The sequence below is a fragment of the Rosa chinensis genome, chromosome 2 (assembly GCF_002994745.2).
Source record: "Rosa chinensis cultivar Old Blush chromosome 2, RchiOBHm-V2, whole genome shotgun sequence".
Lineage (NCBI taxonomy): Eukaryota > Viridiplantae > Streptophyta > Magnoliopsida > Rosales > Rosaceae > Rosa > Rosa chinensis.
The window spans coordinates 68,897,266-68,915,420 of record NC_037089.1 but is presented as its reverse complement, the minus strand read 5'-3'; the positions used below and the strand labels follow the sequence as shown (position 1 = coordinate 68,915,420).

The 18,155-nt window shown below is 38.9% G+C and overlaps 1 protein-coding gene and 1 long non-coding RNA gene across 8 annotated transcripts; both read right to left on the bottom strand.

The window, feature by feature from the left end:
• Positions 1–473: 473 nt before the first annotated feature.
• LOC112186101 lies at positions 474–4,029 on the bottom strand. 7 transcript variants are annotated; one of them, XR_005807115.1, is made up of 7 exons: positions 3,604–4,029; positions 3,229–3,341; positions 2,709–2,813; positions 1,961–2,376; positions 1,171–1,260; positions 1,053–1,085; positions 474–842 (listed from the first exon to the last, which is right to left on the bottom strand). It is a non-coding gene; the product is annotated as an uncharacterized LOC112186101 (long non-coding RNA). The 7 variants fall into 7 exon arrangements; XR_005807114.1 differs by having other exon boundaries at positions 1,961–2,037; positions 2,271–3,341; XR_005807112.1 differs by having other exon boundaries at positions 2,709–3,341.
• A 12,910-nt stretch (positions 4,030–16,939) lies between these two features.
• Positions 16,940–17,713, bottom strand: LOC112184850 (uncharacterized protein At4g02000-like). Its single transcript, XM_024323079.1, has one exon. The coding sequence runs from the start codon at positions 17,711–17,713 to the stop codon at positions 16,940–16,942; it is 774 nt and encodes a 257-aa protein (XP_024178847.1).
• Between the last annotated feature and the right edge of the window lie 442 nt (positions 17,714–18,155).

Here is an 18,155-nt window from a genome sequence, read left to right as displayed (position 1 = left end):
GCAGCACAAGAGTTAACCCCAGCAGCCACAAAACAATTGATAACACTACTACAAAAATTGAATCAGACGACGGCTAAAAACCGTCGTCTGATATGGAGGCAAACCGTCGTATATCGAGGCGCCGTCTGATGAAGGTGGATTATAGGGAACCGTCGTGTGAAGGGCTCGGCAGCATGTCGACAGCATGCTGGCAGCTTGTCGACAGCATGCTAGCAGCCTGTCGATAACATTAGTTATTGTGACTGTTATTCAGACAACAGGCATAAGATGTAGCTGTTGTGTGATTACGATTTAGATGTCGCTTTATTTTATAACCGTTGTGTGAGTTTTATTCAGACGACAGTTTTTATTTTGTAGCCATTGTGATTTTTGTATACATTCGATGGTTCTCTTAACAAAAAGTGTGGTGTGAAGGCTAATGTATTTGTGCTTTGAGGCAATACATTGAGCTTTTACCATTGTGCTATAACATGTTGGACAATACTTTTCATTTATTCTTGTTTTCTAATTGTTACAGAAGTTCTAAACAATCAAATTAACTGAAATCTGACCATATATAAAATGTATTCAGTACATTGATATCAAAAAGGGAGTATTTCCCTAATATTCATACATAAAAACACTATAGTCATTTGTTCATTCCATGCATCAAAACCAAGTCTCTTTTATCTAACTCTCATCTTCCTTCCATTTTTGCTGCTTGAAATCAATAGTAATCTGCAAAGTAAGGCTTAGAATCCCATTTCTTGACTAAGAGGCATCTCTTTGCAACCTTCTGTTGACATCAGCAACTTATTTATAATACATATTCACCATACTTAAAACCAAAGCCTTATGAATTCCTGCAAAGGAGTACATACATCAGCTATTTATCTTGCATGTAGTCCAAGTATTTACCAGGTTTAATTAATTAAAGAAACTGAGTATTAAAAAGAAAGAAGACCATGAAACAATAAAAATTCAATTCTGTAAACTAAAATTGAATATAGCAATATTACTATGTAGCATGAGCATAATGTAATAATAGTATGAAGAATATGAGGGAGACTTACCAAAAATAGAATATCAGCATAGGTAGATATTCACTGCAATGTGTATTACACTATTTTAGTATCCCACTATGATGTTAAAGAAACCCAGATTGCATAATGAAGATATTGAGATAATTACCTACAAGGCCATTTGTTATCATACCAAGAGACAAGCTTCACAAAGTTGTCATTCAAAGCAATTCCAGCCTTGGCATTGAAAATGCTCGACCTGCAGCATAACATAAGGTGCACTCACTGAGAAATAGCTATGCATTTGCTATGAAAAAGGTCAGAAAAAAAGGCATACAAACTTGCTATCATTGAGACTGATCGTCTCCAGGAAACCATGCCCTTGACATAACTAAAAAAAACACTACATAACAAAAAGTACAATTAATGCATTTGTTCCTCATTCAAAGGAATTATTAGTATGAATTTCCTTTATTCATTTTGAATTTATAATATAACAGGCTGTTGGGAAGAGAAGTTTGATTGCTCACCTAAGTGCATGAGACTATTGAATACTACATATAGGGATATACAGGAAGAGAGAAGAAGCTTCAATTTACCAAGTAGTCAAGATCAAATATAAAAGGAACATCCAGAAAGTTAAGTGAAAGAAAATTTGCTGAAAGTGTCCTCAATTCATTACAAACACTTTTACTTTATTGTTAGTCCTCTAGTTCACATGAATTATTTAATGCAACACATTACACGTAAAGCTTTATAAATTCCAATGTAAGATGGAAATAACAAGCTGCATATACTAGAGACCAGTACTCTTCATGCTTTAATATCTTACCAAAAGAGTTATAAATGTATACATGTATGAATCTTCCTAAAAACAGAAAATTACAATTAGATAATCTGCTTTTAATTTCAGATGGACACATCAGTGTAGAGTTTCATATTTTGAGTATTAAACTGACCTCATGTCATCAATATGATTCATATTTATTGGCCTTAAATGGTTTTGTTCATGCACTAATTTCTGCCGATGCCATTACTATAAGAAAGGGAAAGAAATCGATCAATGAATGAACCAGTGAAACTTGTCAGGAAAAATGCATGAGAATGATTGAAATGGAATAAGAACCTCAAAGGAGGAAGCACCAAAGAGGCACAAAGCTTGTGAGTGAAATCAACGATAAAATCAATCTTGGTTAGTCAATCCCATCTTCATGGTACAAGTAATACATTTGGAAATAAACAACAGTAGAAGTGCAAGAAAAACCATACCATAGCAATATGTCTCCTGTCCTTCTAATAAGAATAAGCTTCACCATGATGGACTGCAAGGTTGCTGGTTCATCTTTAACAGTCCCTTGATTGCATGCTCAGGAAACTACCTTCCAGATTGGAGTCATAAATAATTACATCCAGAGCAAGAAAAACTGAAATAGTATGCAGATGCAATGTACTTGTATCCATTCACTTAATGGTAAGTTACAAGAAAGGACAATAGCCACTTCACTAAAGCCACCCTCGCATACTTCAGTTGAAAGCAGCAAATTCATTTACCAGATAAATGTCTTGTAACGTAAACTTGATTAACCAAAAGTAATTTTCCTTAAAATTAACTAGTCATTTTATATATTCTCTGAAACAAAAATCAGGATTTTTCATAGTAAAACTTGATATAAAAGCATGAAAGAGATGGGTAAAAGAAGCCTATACCAGCACTGCACGAGGTAGGCAGATCCTTTTGCAGATCCTTGACCTTGTTCAATATGGGTTTTGACACCATAAAAACAGTGTAATCACATTCGCACAAGTACCCAGCTGAAAAACCCAAATACCCATTTAACATTGAGCAGTGATTAATTGTAGCTTTCATACAACCAAATTGAGCACCAATGTAAAAAAAAGTAGTTTGAAACTTTGAATATCCAAACACCTCAAGCTTCCAAAGATAGTTATTGTACATTCACTGATTGAAAAATTGTATGGATAGACACTCAGTGATTTATTTTCTTATCTAGAATTAGAAAATGGACAATGTTCGATAATTAAAGAACACTTCTTGCTTTCAGAGGGATAACTCTTAACTATGAAATGAAATGAATTGAAATATCTATCCAATTTTCTAAGCAACCAATCAAATAATTAATGAAACTAATTAGTCAAGCAAATTTCACAAAAACTGAGCAAATGGAACAACAAAAACATATAACAAGAGAAGAATGAACAAACAGACCGCCATGAAAAGACAGAGCACTTAGTAGATGCCTATTTGAGGATTTGAGCTTAAACCATTTCTGGGGCACATCTGAGAGACCCATTTGGGGAAGGTCCTTCTCTTATGAAATCCTGAATACCCAGAAAGAAAAGTGAATCAAAATTAGTTCTTGAGCCCAAAAAGAAAAGCGAATCAATACGGTACTAAATCCACATAAATTCGCGCAATAGCAAATTACAATCAAAGATCAACACAATCGATGAGCATGAGAGAGGAGAGGAGAGACAACTGCGGGTAATGACAACATGGAAATCAGAAATAACAGAGAGGTTACCACATATGCGAAGTATCTCGAGATCCAACTCTAACAGAGATTCAATTGGGGACATTTACCTTTCGGGAGAGAATCAATTGCGATGGGGTTCTTCGTCATCTATGCTAGGCACCAACTCAATCTTCTTGACCCGTTCATGGGGTCGAAGGAGCTTGAGCTTCGGGTTCTTCTGCTCATATATAAAGAGGCCGCCTTGGATTATGTAAGAGAAAGAGGACTCGAAGAATCGGAGAAGAGAGGGTTTCCAATCTAGGGCTCTCTCCGGTCTGTTTTGAAGTGAGAGTGATGGGATGAATTCACCATCAATCCTATGAGACAGAAACTGGTTTGGTTGTCGGGGAGAGGAGAGAGGAGAGAGGTCTAGGTTTTAGATCTGATGGATTTCAACACCACGTAGAACAAAGAAATATGGTTGAAGTGAGGAAGCACTGATAGTTGTGAGTTTTGGTTATGGGTCTGTGTCGAGAGTGAGGCGCTGTTGAGAGATTGAGGCGCTGTGGGTATTTTTGTTATAGTTTTACTCAAGTGTTAGGGCTTCAAGCCCGACTATATCAATTTGGACAAAGACTCACACAACAGAATTTTATAAAAATGTGGTCTGAATGCAACCATTTTAAATTTTGGATTTGTCTCCAATCAATTTGACTTCCCTCTTTGGGGAGGTAGAGAAAAATTGTGATGAGAAATCTCCCTCATTCAGCCGAACATTTTGATCAGACCACAGTTTTATTATTTTTCGTCGTATGATTAATATATGTTGGGTGGAAAATTTGGGGTTTGTTATGGGGTTTGGCACCACTAACATGGTGGGAAACTTGCCGCTTAATTTTTTAAGCGTCACACAACGGTTTTGTCCTTAAACGCCTTCTGAACTAATTCATAAATCCATATCAGACGACATATTTTGTAAAAACGACGTCTGAAAAAATAAAAATTAATCAGACGACGGAAAAATATGATACGTCGTGTGAGAGGCGTCGTCTGATTCAATTTTTGTAGTAGTGTAATGACAGCACCCACATCTCCAAAATATTCAAATGACCATCCTCATATTGAGTTCAGGAGGAAGCGTTCAAGCAAATAATACAAACACGACAAAGTTTCATGATGAATAGGAAAATCAGGTCTTTGTTGTTCACTTCAATTCCAGACCAAAAACAGAAAAGAAAAAAAACAAGCACTCCGTAATTTTTCATCAGAAAAAAATGGTATCCAATGAGTCACCATAAGCCAAAATCAGAATAATCATCTAGTTCTTTGGTAAACTTCATATACAGCAAATACATATTGAAGGGCACATAAAGGTTCAAATCTGGACTGTAGAAGAAAACAGAAACATCTTTCAACAGAACGACTTGGAGAACTGATCTAGGCGCAAGGGCTCCTCCAGAAAAACAAAACTCCCATGGATGAATGGGAGAATAGAATAATTTGAGGGGATTTATTGGGGAATCACCATCTCCAATACAGAATAAGTTAACCTCTCAAGTAAATCAGTATTTACACAAACCATAAAAATTCAATTTCATCAAAGTACTGTGAATGAGAGATTAATAACCAACTATACTAATACTTATTTTGCAGATAGAATTCTTAAGTAAGCTCATGCTACAAGTGATGATTAACCAACATGCATATATTAATACTGATTTTATTGCATCAGTTTGTGCTCCAAGTGATGATTAGGCGACATATATTAATACTGATTTTAGAGATAAAATCAGTGCATATGTTATGTTTGTGCTAGAAGTTATGATTCATCAAATCAATCAGCTTGACATTTTTTTGTAGCCAACCAAGACCTACTCATCAGCACACTCCAACACACTCAACATATATGTGGTTAATTAAATTAATCATCAATTTTCCTTGACTATATAAGTAATACAACTTGAATGTTTTCCATGACAAAGGTTCATAGGTGGATTACCAGAGTCCACTGAAGGAGGAAGTCCTCCTACAGAGATTTTGCTTTTGAGTTGTTTAGCAGCAGAAAACTGACTCCAATGTGCTCTGTGCTTCACTTTCCAAGACTCCTCTTCACAATGTGCATAGAAGCACTTGGCTCCTCTTAAACATCCTCGATGAGAGCCCTCTTTCGTGGGGCTTGAAATAGCATTCCTGGCATTCACAAGCAGTAAGAAGAAACTTGAGAACCAAGAACAGAGGAAAGATATAAACGTGCAATAGAAAAATGAAAATGGCTGCTAACAGATAGAGAAGCACAAAACAACATAGCCTTTTTCTTTCCTCTGAGATAACACACAACTTTGATTCATGTAATGGTGGTCACCTTTCGGTAGTGGTGCCTTCATTTTTCAACCTTAAAGAAGAACATTTGTGTGGATTGAGGTAAACGTGATTAGCTGCACAGGTAAAATTAGGTATGTTAAATCGAAAATACATAAGTTGCTTCATATATTAGTTCCATACAGACACATTTAATATTCCACTTACTGGGACTGGTATGGTTTGGCAATATGTAACGCATATCTTCACATGATCCCACGTCTGTAGCTCTTTCTCTTCTGTCAAAATTACCAGTTTTGCACAAATTCATGCAGAGTTAGCATTTGAAGTTTTAATTGTGAGGACAACTACCACAAAAATTCTAACAAAATTGTTCCTTAATTACCGTAGATTGATGATTTCACTGTTTGGCCCAAAGGTCAGGTCCTGTATACAATGACCTTTAGTAAACGACACCGTTTCGGGGTATCAACAGAAAACAGTAGTTTTATCTAAAGAAGGAAACTTTAACCTTTTCTTCCATGAGGATGACCGAGTCTTCAACGGAGTCAACATCTGGATTCAACTTTACACCCAACCTGGAAGTAGAAGGTAAAATTGAAAAAGGAAAGTTACAAGAGTAGAGTAAAAGCATCGATGAAAATTCTGCAAAACGTCGTCGGTTTGTTGTGAAAAAGATCACACCTTGCGAGGTCAGTGGGTAGCAGTGCCGTGGCGCACTCCGCCGCAGCTCCGCCCAAGGATTCCGGCGAAGATGACCGGAGTTTGAGCTGAGGCAAGAGCTGTTCACTGCTGTCTCTGCTCGCTCCGGCCGACTCGATTCTCTCTGAAATGTGAGAGTTTCGGAGGTCATTGGCCACTTTTAAATTAATGGAAGAATGTGACTCGGAGAGCTCCATACGGGCTCCTCCGAATCACTGTTGCCCTTTAGATTTAACAATTTCAGCCTTTGTTTCACCAACAATATTCCAACATTTTCTTTCTTTCAAAACGGAACCCCACCGGATTCCACAACGCATCACATGTTTCAGATCAAGAAAACCAAAGTTTGGCTTTCGTGTACAAGCTTCAAAACCCTAAAATTTTACAATTTCGGCACGGCTTTGTTACTTTGTTTCTTCGCCCAGAAAGAAAATGACTCAGAGCTCTGTCTGACAGTAGTGGGGTCTTTTAAGAGGGAAGAAGAGAAGGGTCTTTTATGACTTGAGACTTTTTATTGAATGCAACTAGATTCTTTTCTCATGTCTGAATATAGTCTGAACTGGGCCTGGGCCTGGGCCTAGCGAACTCTTTTGAACACGGCTGCTTTGGTCATCTAGTGTTAATGCTATGATTCCTAGAAGCTATATATACTTATATATAGGATTGGTAAATACTTTTAAATCTCAGGTGACTACTACTGCTCCAAACATGTTCACCAAAACAATGTCGATGGGTGCATACTCAAGGGCCGGCTTTGGGCTAGGCTAGGCTTGAGCCTAAATGAGTCTCAAAAAAAAATTATATATATACAAAAGGATACTCTTTGCCCACGAGTCATTTGTCGGCAAAACCCTCCACTTAAAAAATAATTTAAAAAAGGAACAACACATTTTTAATGAGGAACAAGTTGTCGGCCAAAATTCTTCCATAAAAATAAAATAAGAAAGAGTTACATCTACGCTAACAAACACTTTAGTTTAGTGTTGAAGTCTCTCATCGTACGAGTTATGTGTTGGAAAAATCTCACATAAAAAATAAACTAAAAGAGAAATGCCTTAACCGCCAAGCAGTCGTAGCCAAAATCCTCCCAAAGAAATGCACAAACACTTCAGTAGCAAAAATCTAAAAAATAAACTAAGAAGGGAATACATTTTTGTAGGCGAAATTATGTGTCTAAAAAATCCCCATAAATCAAAACGAGATACGCCTACAACGTCAAACATTTTGTTAGCAAAAGCCTCTAATATAATATAACTTAAAAAGAATTACACTTTTGCCGACGATATGCATCGGGAAAAGCTCCCCATGAAAATGGAAATTTCTCAAGACAAAAAAAAATGGAAATTTCAAAGATTTGGTTATGGCTGCAAACTATAATAATGTACAATGGGTATAACAATGATCAAATCGAGTCGCTATTCTTGTGGAATCCATATATGTACGTACAATGGACTGCAAAATATTGCCACTAAATTCTTCGGTTCGACGGAAAAACTTACTGAGGTATGGATTTGGTTATGACTACAGTGGTGACTGGTGAGGACTACAAGGTCACTACCACAAATCTGGCCTTTAGACACCATCACTAATGGTGTCTATTGGGTCAATGGGTACCAATCATTGGTGTATAACACTAATAGCCACGGTCCAGCCACCATTATCAGCAATGGTTTCCTTTGCTGGCGTGACAAAGACCCAAGTACCCACTATCATATTTTTGGTGTCTGCCATTATGGGTCGCACAACAACTTCATACCCACTAATACAACCTTTGGTGACTACATATATTCCATTTAAAAAAATATATATATATATATATATATATATTTAAATATGTAAATACAAATTATTGTAAACAACTCTACAGGAGACTACTTTCACTCTTCTTGCATCTGAAATAAGAACAATATATCATCTCTCTTGGTCCATCACTGAACTGCAAAAAGATCTCTCTCCTGCAAGCAGCAAAGGGGCAAGTCAGCTTACTTGGCTAGAAATAATCACTATGATTTCACAGAGTATGCGGCTTAGGGACTAATGCACAAACAATATATGAGGGTATAAAAACTATTCCATAGTATGCATGCTTCTTGCACAAAAAGAAAATGGCGCAAGTATCGTGTGCTAATATCTAGAGAAACATAAATAAGAAGGCATGCTTACTGCTTACAAATGGGATGTCAATGTAACTAGCTACATTCTCTTAAAAGAGATACTCATAGTTAAATAGTAAGACTCAATTAAATCCTTCCTTTTACCTGCATTAGCCAGACCCCATCCTTATCTCCGCTTTGCTGTCCCTTGAACAATGCAGAGATGTACTCTGGATCATCAACAAGTGGAGTATTCTCATTGAAAGTATAACTGCAACAAATTCATTACCCAGTTTAATAATCATTACATAGCATATGTGAAGGGAAAAATACTAAAAAAAAAAAAAACGGAAGAAGCTATAATAGTAGAAAATGGAGGAAGCTGTATACCAATTGTATATGTGACTGGTCCTTCCATATTCTGATCAAACAGGCAACGTGCTTTCCCTAGCTGAATCCTATGTTTTTCACAACATAGCTGATAAAAGCATCAACACTCTCCTGTGGAAAAAGTACAAGTCATTGCGTTAAATGGAAGGCTCCTACTAAGAAAGAACAAGAGTAAAGGGAAAAGGCACAGAATATGCCTCCTAAAGGAAACAAGAAAAGCTCGCATTATATAAGGAATTTGGACATTCTATTCAACCTGCAGAGCAGCCTTTGAGGGAAAGCGAAATGTAATAACAGCTGTTGCACCGCTAAACAGTCCTTTCGTCTTGGCCTCCAATTCAAAAGAGTGGGATATAATGCCACCTCTGGAAACCAGTATGCAGAATTAGTAAATAATAAACAGAAGAAGTGGAAAGTAGAAACCATACAAAGCAGCAAGAGTCATATTAAACAGTTGGCACTTACACATCAAGCCTTTCCCATGACTTGAAAGCGTTTGTCGCTGACGAAATCAAAGAGATCTTGAGGTCAGCTCTCATCACTCAAACTCACATCATACGCTGTTCTGCAAAAGAAACATGGCAGATCATGACCAAATTAGTTACACATAAGCATATATGTATGAAGAATCAAAGTAAAATAGCACATAAAATAAATTAATGTAATGAGAAGTTAAAACTTGCAAAATCAAAGAACATCCACAAGAAGCATTATCAATTACTATTTCTAAGTCCTCATCCATAATTCCAACCAACAATAATTCCAGTAAACCAACATAATAGAGAAAACAAAACATACCAATCATATCTGGAAGAGGAAAACAGTGGCATACATCACAATTCAACAAAACATACCAAGAATATATGCTATTACAACTAAAAACTGGCATGCAAAACTAAAGTTAAAAACGTTATCTCACCAATATGCCTCTTTCATGCCCAGAAGAATAAAATTAAAAGATAAAATCTTAGCCATATAGCAAACCAGAAACAAAAATAAGCTACATGGATTCAGATCTATACCGAATCTAAATTCAAATCACAGTGACTGAACTCGTCATGGAAAGTTTGAATGCGCGTCAAGATAAACTCCAATTTTGTAACGAGGGAAACAAATTTGATTGGTTGCTGCACAAGCCCCAAATTCGAAACCCTAAGGTTGAAAAAATTGCAACTTGCAAATAAATTTGACAAAAGAAATTAGGTAAAGAGAAAGTGCATATGTGAGTGAAACTGCAGGAAATAAAAAAGAGACAATGGTTGATATGGATAGTTTGTAACAATTTCTTCAAGGTTCATATGATTAAAATACTCCTTCCCAATTCATGGTCTTTTCAATTCTCTCTGAGCAGAAACCAATCACCATAAGAACTAAGCCAAAAAACATACAACACAAAGTACTAAAATACTAAACCCAATGAAAATATACAACTGAAGCTTACAATGATTCCACTATTAAAAAATCCTAGAACTTTTATGAGATTAATTAGAGAAATAGATGAACCAAACAAATTCAAATGTAATAATTCCATCACTTTTCTTCTTTCGTTCCAGCTATCTTTCTTAGCAACTTTTTTTTTTCCCAGATATCACATTTGTTTCCCTAATGAATATGATATTGGCACTTACAGCTTCATATTCTCCCGCTGTTAAAGCCGTGTGCAGGGATAAAAAAAGAGAAAGAACTAAGACTAATTAAGGATAAAATGGTGGAGGAACAAAAGAAACCATAGATGAGAATGAAACAAGCCGACGACAACAATAATAGAATAGAGAGCAACCACAACAAACTGTACCCAACGCAAGTTGAGAGAGAACGAACATGCAAAGGCGAAAATAACTAGATCCAATTGCAAATTGACTTACCAATCGACGACGACATCCAGAACTGTCAATAATAGCTGGTCGAGTAGAGGGAGATCCAACGCGCTCGTATAGTTTGTAGAACGTTGGTTCCTGCGGCAGATGGGCTGAGCGGTGACAATAACCGATGGTCGGAGACCATAGTTGCTGGTAAAAGAGAAGGGAGAAAGGAGAAGGGAGAAGGGGAGAGAGAGAGTTCATGTCGGCTTTCATTTTTGTTTTTGAGAACAGGGCTTTGCCCCCTACTTATCTAAATAAAATTGCGTTCGGTGACTTTGAATAGTTTGAAATCTTCCTTTCCTATGAATATTTAAATTGCAATCACACGTTTGTTGGCTTTGGTGAGTGTTGGACAAAAAAAAAAAAGGTTAAATATTGTTTACTCCCTGAACTTTCAGGGAGAAAATAGTTCAGTCCGTCCCTTTTTAATTTCACACGTTTACTCCCTCATCTCTCAATTTTGGACCAATAGGTCCATTCCGTTACTCTCCGTCCAAAAACTCAGTTATATTGCTGACGTGGCAATTATTTCGCGTCAAAAAGTCTATCATACTCTCGGTTCATCTTTTTTCTTTTTCTTAATTAATATATATATATATATATATATTATTTTTTCCCTATTGTTTACCTCTTCTTCCAGCTCTCTCTCTCTCTCGAACACAAGTTAACCCTCATCACTCTCCTTCACTTGCTCAATCTTCATCACTTCCTCTTCCCACAAACCCCTCTCCACCACCCTCAGACCCAATTCCCTCAAATCCCCCAAACCCCTAACCATAACTGCCAAGCTCGCCACCCTCCCCGTCTTCTCCTTCACCGGCAACAAGCTCGAAAATCTGCGATGGTTTTGGTGGCCATGAACAGCTGGTACACCACGGGGCGCAGGTGACCCGGCCCAGGAGCTTGGTAGAGTTGAGGCCGCAGCTGGCGGTGTAGATCGAGATGGAGAGGTTAGGGTTTCGATTTGGGGTTTGGTAAGGTTGAAGCAGGCGTTGAGGGAGTGGGAGTGAGAGCAGGCGGCGTCGTGGTCGACGATGAGAGGGACGACGGAGAACTGGTGGGGGGAGTTGGTGAGCTTGATTTTGCAGAAGCAGGGAGAGGAGGTTTTGAGTTTTTCAAATTTGGGGATTTGGAGAGAGAGAGAGAGAGATCTCTGGCCACGGGGATCGGGCCAGGGGAGGCCCCGTGGCCAGGGGAGGGCGAGCACGAAGGCTTCTCCGACGTTCTTTTTTATCTGGGTCTTGCCAAGCTCATAGTTTTTTCTACAACGTTCTGTTTTGTATCTTGGAGTTTTGATATGTTCTTGGATGTGTGAATTTATATGGATTATGTGAAAAGTTTGTTTCTTTGATCGAGATGGGCGGCGGTGGTGGGTCGAAGGTGAGGAGGTCGTAGGTGGAGGAGGTGAGGGAGATAATGTGGGATCAGCCACTGCTAGCGCTGCTGGTGCTGAAGAAATGGCCACAAACTCAACAGAAGTATAAAGCATGAGAATTGGGTATAATCTAACCCAATTTCAGTAAATGTTGCTGCTGGTGCTGGAAGAAGAAGATGTGGAAGAAGAAGAGAGAAAATAAAAAAATTTGGCAGCTCTGAGTTTGATGGAAACTCTGAGTTTGGCATATCATATAACAAAGCTCTTAAAAAAGACATGAGGAAGAAGAAGCGGGGAAGGTTGCAGAGGAGATGGAAGGGGGTTTCTGGAGAAGAGAGAGTTTAAAGAAGGAAGAAGAAGAAGAGATAAAAAGAATTAAAAAATTAATTAAGAAAAAGAAAAAAGATGAACCCAGGGTATGATAAACTATTTGACGCGAAATAATCGCCACGTCAGCAATATAACAGAGTTTTTGGACGGAGAGTAACAGAATGGACCTATTAGTCCAAAATTAAGAGATGAGGGAGTAAACGTGTGAAATTAAAAAGGGAGGAACTGAACTGTTTTTTCCTTGAAAGTTCAGGGAGTAAACAATATTTAACCAAAAAAAAAAAGAGGATTGGTGAGTCTTTTTTCAGTTTTTGGGTGCTGTCACCATTAATCTAATTGTGGGGACTAAATGGTATCTTTAGCCCATATTTTGCTGTAGTGGGTAGTGACTACGGTGGTTGAGAATCTAGCTAGTACTTCTTATGAATCGATGATTTACACGTTTAGAACAAATTCTTGGAGAAGGCTTGATTTAAACTATCCATTTGATAATTCTATCAAGGCAAGAAGACAAGCTAGGGCCTGCAATATCTGTAAGAGCTAGGAGCGTTAATTATATATTGGCCGGGATATACTTCCAGTGGTTGTAGGGTAATTGGTTCTCTTGATCATATAACAACTGAGACATAGACTGAAGTGGCTAGGACCTAATTATTGGCAAGATGGCACTACTCTGGTGAACTTGTGTGTGCTATTTACAACTTGGAGCGGATCGATCGGTATGAGACATGGATGATGTAGGAATATGGGCTCTTGGACCAAATCATAAAATTCTATCGAGTATATGTGATATTTTCGCTTCAATGCAAAGGGGAGATACTTACGTTAGCTCCTTACCATGCAATGGAAAATCCGCTATAACAACTAGTGAGGGTACGTTTCTGCGTTGATGCTCATGTCTATGTAGGGAATCTTGTTTTTGCAGCATAAACCCTACATGCAAGTAGAATGGGGAGTGCAGTGAATTATGCACAAGGAGAGCAAGAAAAGAAAACTTTATTTGGTGTTCTTTTTATTATTATTTACTTTCCTTTTCTTTTCTTTGTTTTTCTTTTACGTAGCATCCAAACTATGTACGTACTCACATTACAGTGCTCACCAGTGGCGGAACTATCAAGGGGCCAGAGGTGGCCTTGGCCCCCCCAAACTTTTGAACTGCACACTTGGGCACATGTAATTGGTATGTGATTTAACAAGATTTAGACAAGAATCATGGAATTGCCCCCCCCCCCACTTACTCTGGATTGTGCAGAAAAACCGTAGAAGGGAAAAGGTATAAACAATAATAATTTTGAACACTTGTGTGGTACAATAACGTTAACCTATTAATAAATCTTTTTGAAAAACTAAAAAGAAAACATGAGTAGATGTTATGAAAGAATACATTGGTACGTAGCACAAAACATTAAAGCTTTCTTTACAACTGTTGAATATGTTTTGCATTAAATTCTATTCTATTAAAAAAAAAAAATTTGTTCAACATATTTCACAATTTTTCGGCCCCCCCCCCCCAAATACAACCTTCTAGTTCCGCCACTGGTGCTCACAAACTATATCATAGCCTTTGCCAAGAATTACTTCCATTGGGTTTGGGATACAAACCAAGTACGGGCACTCATCCGTCCAGTGTTCCTTTTCCTTCAAACAAACATCACACATCTCAAATTCTTCATCCTCTTCTTCTTTTGCTTATTCTTCTCCTTCTTCATCCTCCTCTTCCTCTTCTTCAAGTTGAGACAGAGAGTCTTCAGCAGCCTTGTGTTTTCCTGTTTGTCAGTTTACCAAAAGAGAAAAAACATAAGAAACCAACAAGTACTGTGGCAACACATTTCCATTCCCAATATAAATGGTTGCCAGTAATAACATATTAGCAACAAAAATGCCCTTTTCATTTTAATTCAAATACCGCAAATAAAAATCAAAAGCACAGCCCTGGCAAATTCGAGATTTTCTCACAAACCCTTAAAAAAAAAAAAAATCAAAAGCATACCATGAGTCTGGATGTTGTTATCCTCCTCCGTCAGGACCTGGTTCGGATTCGGATCCATGGATAATTCTGATTCGACAAGAAACATGGCGTCGTGTTGATGAAAGAGTAAAAGAGAATTGCAGTAAATTGTGTGTAAATTAGGGTGTTGGCTCTTTATTCCACTAGCTAGGGATTGCAAACTTTCTATTAAATTTGATGTTCGTAGTCAACAAGGAAAATGATTTAGGTTCCCAAGTTTGATTATGGCTTGTACTCGATAAACAACTTTTAGGTTAAATTGGTATTTGGCCTTATTAGAACAAAGATCAAATTTCGTCCCAATTTTATGGGCCACTACTTGCCTTTGAAAATAGGCTGGCTAACATTGTTTAGGGATGGACAATTTCGTACTCGAAAATTGAACTATATGAAAAAATCTTCATACCATATGGCTTTGCCTACAACTCTATCGGGAGTGATGGCCAAGCTCTAAATTCAAAGGATGTTGGCAGATATGGGACCAAATGGGAGGCTCTTGACTCGTGCATGTTGAACGTCGGAAGATTTAAGTGCAAGTTTCAATGCAAGTAAGAGCAATATTCAACTCTTATGAAAAACTTCCAGTGAAAAAGATTGATACCACTACTTTCCACACACTGATAATAACTTGGATGGTGCAAGCGATCCCAACTCTAAGATTTTAAAAGACAAAAGGGTCCAACTTGGCTTCCTAATTTGACATAAAGTCAAGGGTCAAATGACGAATGCAATTCCCAGACGGCTGAAATTTGACTTGGCTACGGGAAGAAGCTGCTCCGTTATTGAATTTGAATAGCTTGGATTACTTGGACCTCTCTGTTCAAACTTTTACATATAGTAAAACACAAGGTCTATTCCCATTTGGCCTCTAGCTCAGTGTACAGTGCACATGTCATAATTTTGCATACAAAACTTGTTGCCTTCTTCCACCCAACACCTGTTGCCTTTTTCCAGATGGGTTTCTGGTAACAAAGACATTCTTTCAATATACTTCATGGCAACCTAGAAACGAAAACCACTAAATTGTAGTCCTGATTTACAGTTCCTACTTTTAGTTTTCATGGTGGTTTCTTCTTCCTTGGCAACTTCATCTTCAGCAGCAACAGAAGCAGAAGCAGAAGCTCTTTTAAATTGGAAGTCAAGCCTTGACAATACAAGCATGTCTCTCTTGTCCTCGTGGGTTGGAGACAACAGCAGCTATAACGTCCCGAATATAAATTTACCAGTTTACTAATCTTTCGATCGGTAAACGACATTTACATTTACATTTACTTTTAACTCCGTTTTGACCTTTTAGGGGCCTTAAAATGTGACTTTTTGTTCAGATCAGTTTTTGAGAAAACATTCTTCATGAAAGTCATAGAAGATGTTAAACCGAGTTCGTTGATACGTGGCACGTAAAAATCAGAGTTGTAACAAACAAGTTATGAGGGTTGAAACATAGTGGCAATTTTGTAATTTTGGGAGGTTTTGTGGTATATTGGGGCGTTTCCAAAAGGGGAAGTTGCTATTTTCGGGGAGAGAGAGAGAACCCAAAGAGAGAGAAAGTGAAACCGGCACCAAGCTTGCCGGCTTCACCGGTAACATTTCCGGCCACCCCTGGCCGTGAAACCAATCATTCCTGGACTGCCTCATCTTCCTCTTCCTCCATGTGGCAGTGGTGTACGACGTTAACGGTGGTAAACGGCGCAGCAAGCTCAATTTCCGGCGAACTCAATTTCTGTTTTTCAACCGATTCATGATTTTCCGGCCATTATAGGCGGCACCACCATATGGGCTTTTTAGCTCCTCCCTCCACGATCATAACCCACCAATTTTCTTGATTCAATTCAGCTGGAGGAAGGAGAATCGAAGATTTGAGCCAAATTTGGGGGTTTCGGAATTGAGGTAAAATCGGCCCTCTACACTTGAAATTGATCAATGTTGTAGTTATGAAAGATGTTTAGGATGATGAGACGAGGCTATGGATGAAATTTGGTAGTCAGATATGGTGGTTGACCGGCGGCGCGTGGGGCCCAAACGTAGCCGCCTGTGGATTTAGGATCTGGCAGCCTTGATGTCTCCGTGGATTTAGGATCTGCCAGCCTTGATATCTCTTGGGATGACTCACGATCCACAATCAAAGGAATGATAACACGCTCAGAAGATTTAGAAAATGATTGCGCAATCACCGTACTGGAATTAAATGCATCCCCCAAAGAAGAACATTCCAAAATTGGAACCTCCGCCGCCATGGGACCTTCCTCCACTGTTGTCCTCTCCATGCATCTACCCACTTCCAACCTTCTCTGTTTCTGGGTAGGTTCCCCAATCGTCCCATCCACCGTATCCTCCACCACTATCTCCATATCATTCTCATCCCTGGGTACCAGATGGCCCGAATCTTCATCCCATTCTTGTCTCGATCTGATCATCCTGATAGTAGGAAAATCCGGCGCTGCCATATGCCATTGCCCAGCCAGAGTGCTTAACCGGATGCATCCCGACTCTAGTGCTTCCACCACCGGAAACTGTCTCCCTCTCCGCCTCCTCCATTTCCCGTTTTGCTAACCAGGCCTCCTTTCTCTCGGCATTAAGAAGAACATCGTACGTAGGCTCCGGGATCTCCCCAGATAGGCGTCGGGGGCAACTAAATCCGGTATGAGAGACTACCCCACAATACAAACAGATTTGTGGCAATCTTTCGTACTCCAACTTAAAAAGCTTATTCCCCGACCATGAAGCTCCCGGGATAGAAATCCCTTTCCTCAGAGGTTTCTCGACATCAACTCCCACCCGAACCCAGAGCAATCTGCCCAAGAAACTGCCATTTCTATCCTTCCCTGTTTTGATATAGTCACCGACCGCCTCACCAATCCCCAGACCAGTCTCCTCGTCTATGTAGAGTGGTGGAATCCCTCTGATTCGAATCCAGAAAAATTGTTTTTGTAAGGAAACCCTAAGAGGATCCACCGTCCCATCTGTTACTGCCACTGCAAAGAGAGCCTTCTCATATGACCACGGTGCTCTCGTTACGACCCAGTGCAGATCTGAAGCAGAGGCAAAAGAAAACAGAAGTCTGCGACTGCCGTCAAGTTGACAAATTATCAATCTGTAGCGATCCGCCAGAGCCGAATTCGGAATCCAAAGACCACGAAGGTTACTAATTAAGGAATCCATCCGATATTGTTTATCAGTTAACAGTTCTCCCACAGGAAAAAAAGCGCTGTGGCTGCTGTTTCTGCCGCTTCTGAGGGAGGACGACCTCCTCCTACGTAAGTGCAATCTTCCGACCAAACCCACCGATCATCTCTTCCATCATGCAAAGATGCTGTGTAATAAAATCCCAACCCTTTATGACAATGGGAGGGAACTAGGACATTCGGAATACACACTCAGCCGCCCGCTAAGGCACAACGCCCCACTCCGACGAGGCTGATACCCTAACCCTCTTTCGCCTAAGCTAGAGAGAGAAGAGAACTTTTTTTCTTCTTCTCAATTCAATGTGAAGTTCCATATTCTTATCAAAACATTGACCACAGAAACCCTGCATGTGCTCTGGTGCTGAGGATCATAACCAAAGAATGACCCAGAGGAGATTGATTGCATGATTAGTACAGAA

Coding starts and splice junctions, on each gene's coding strand:
- LOC112184850 (XM_024323079.1), bottom strand. CDS start 17,713: ATGGATTCCTTAATTAGTAACCTTCGTGGTCTTTGGATTCCGAATTCG.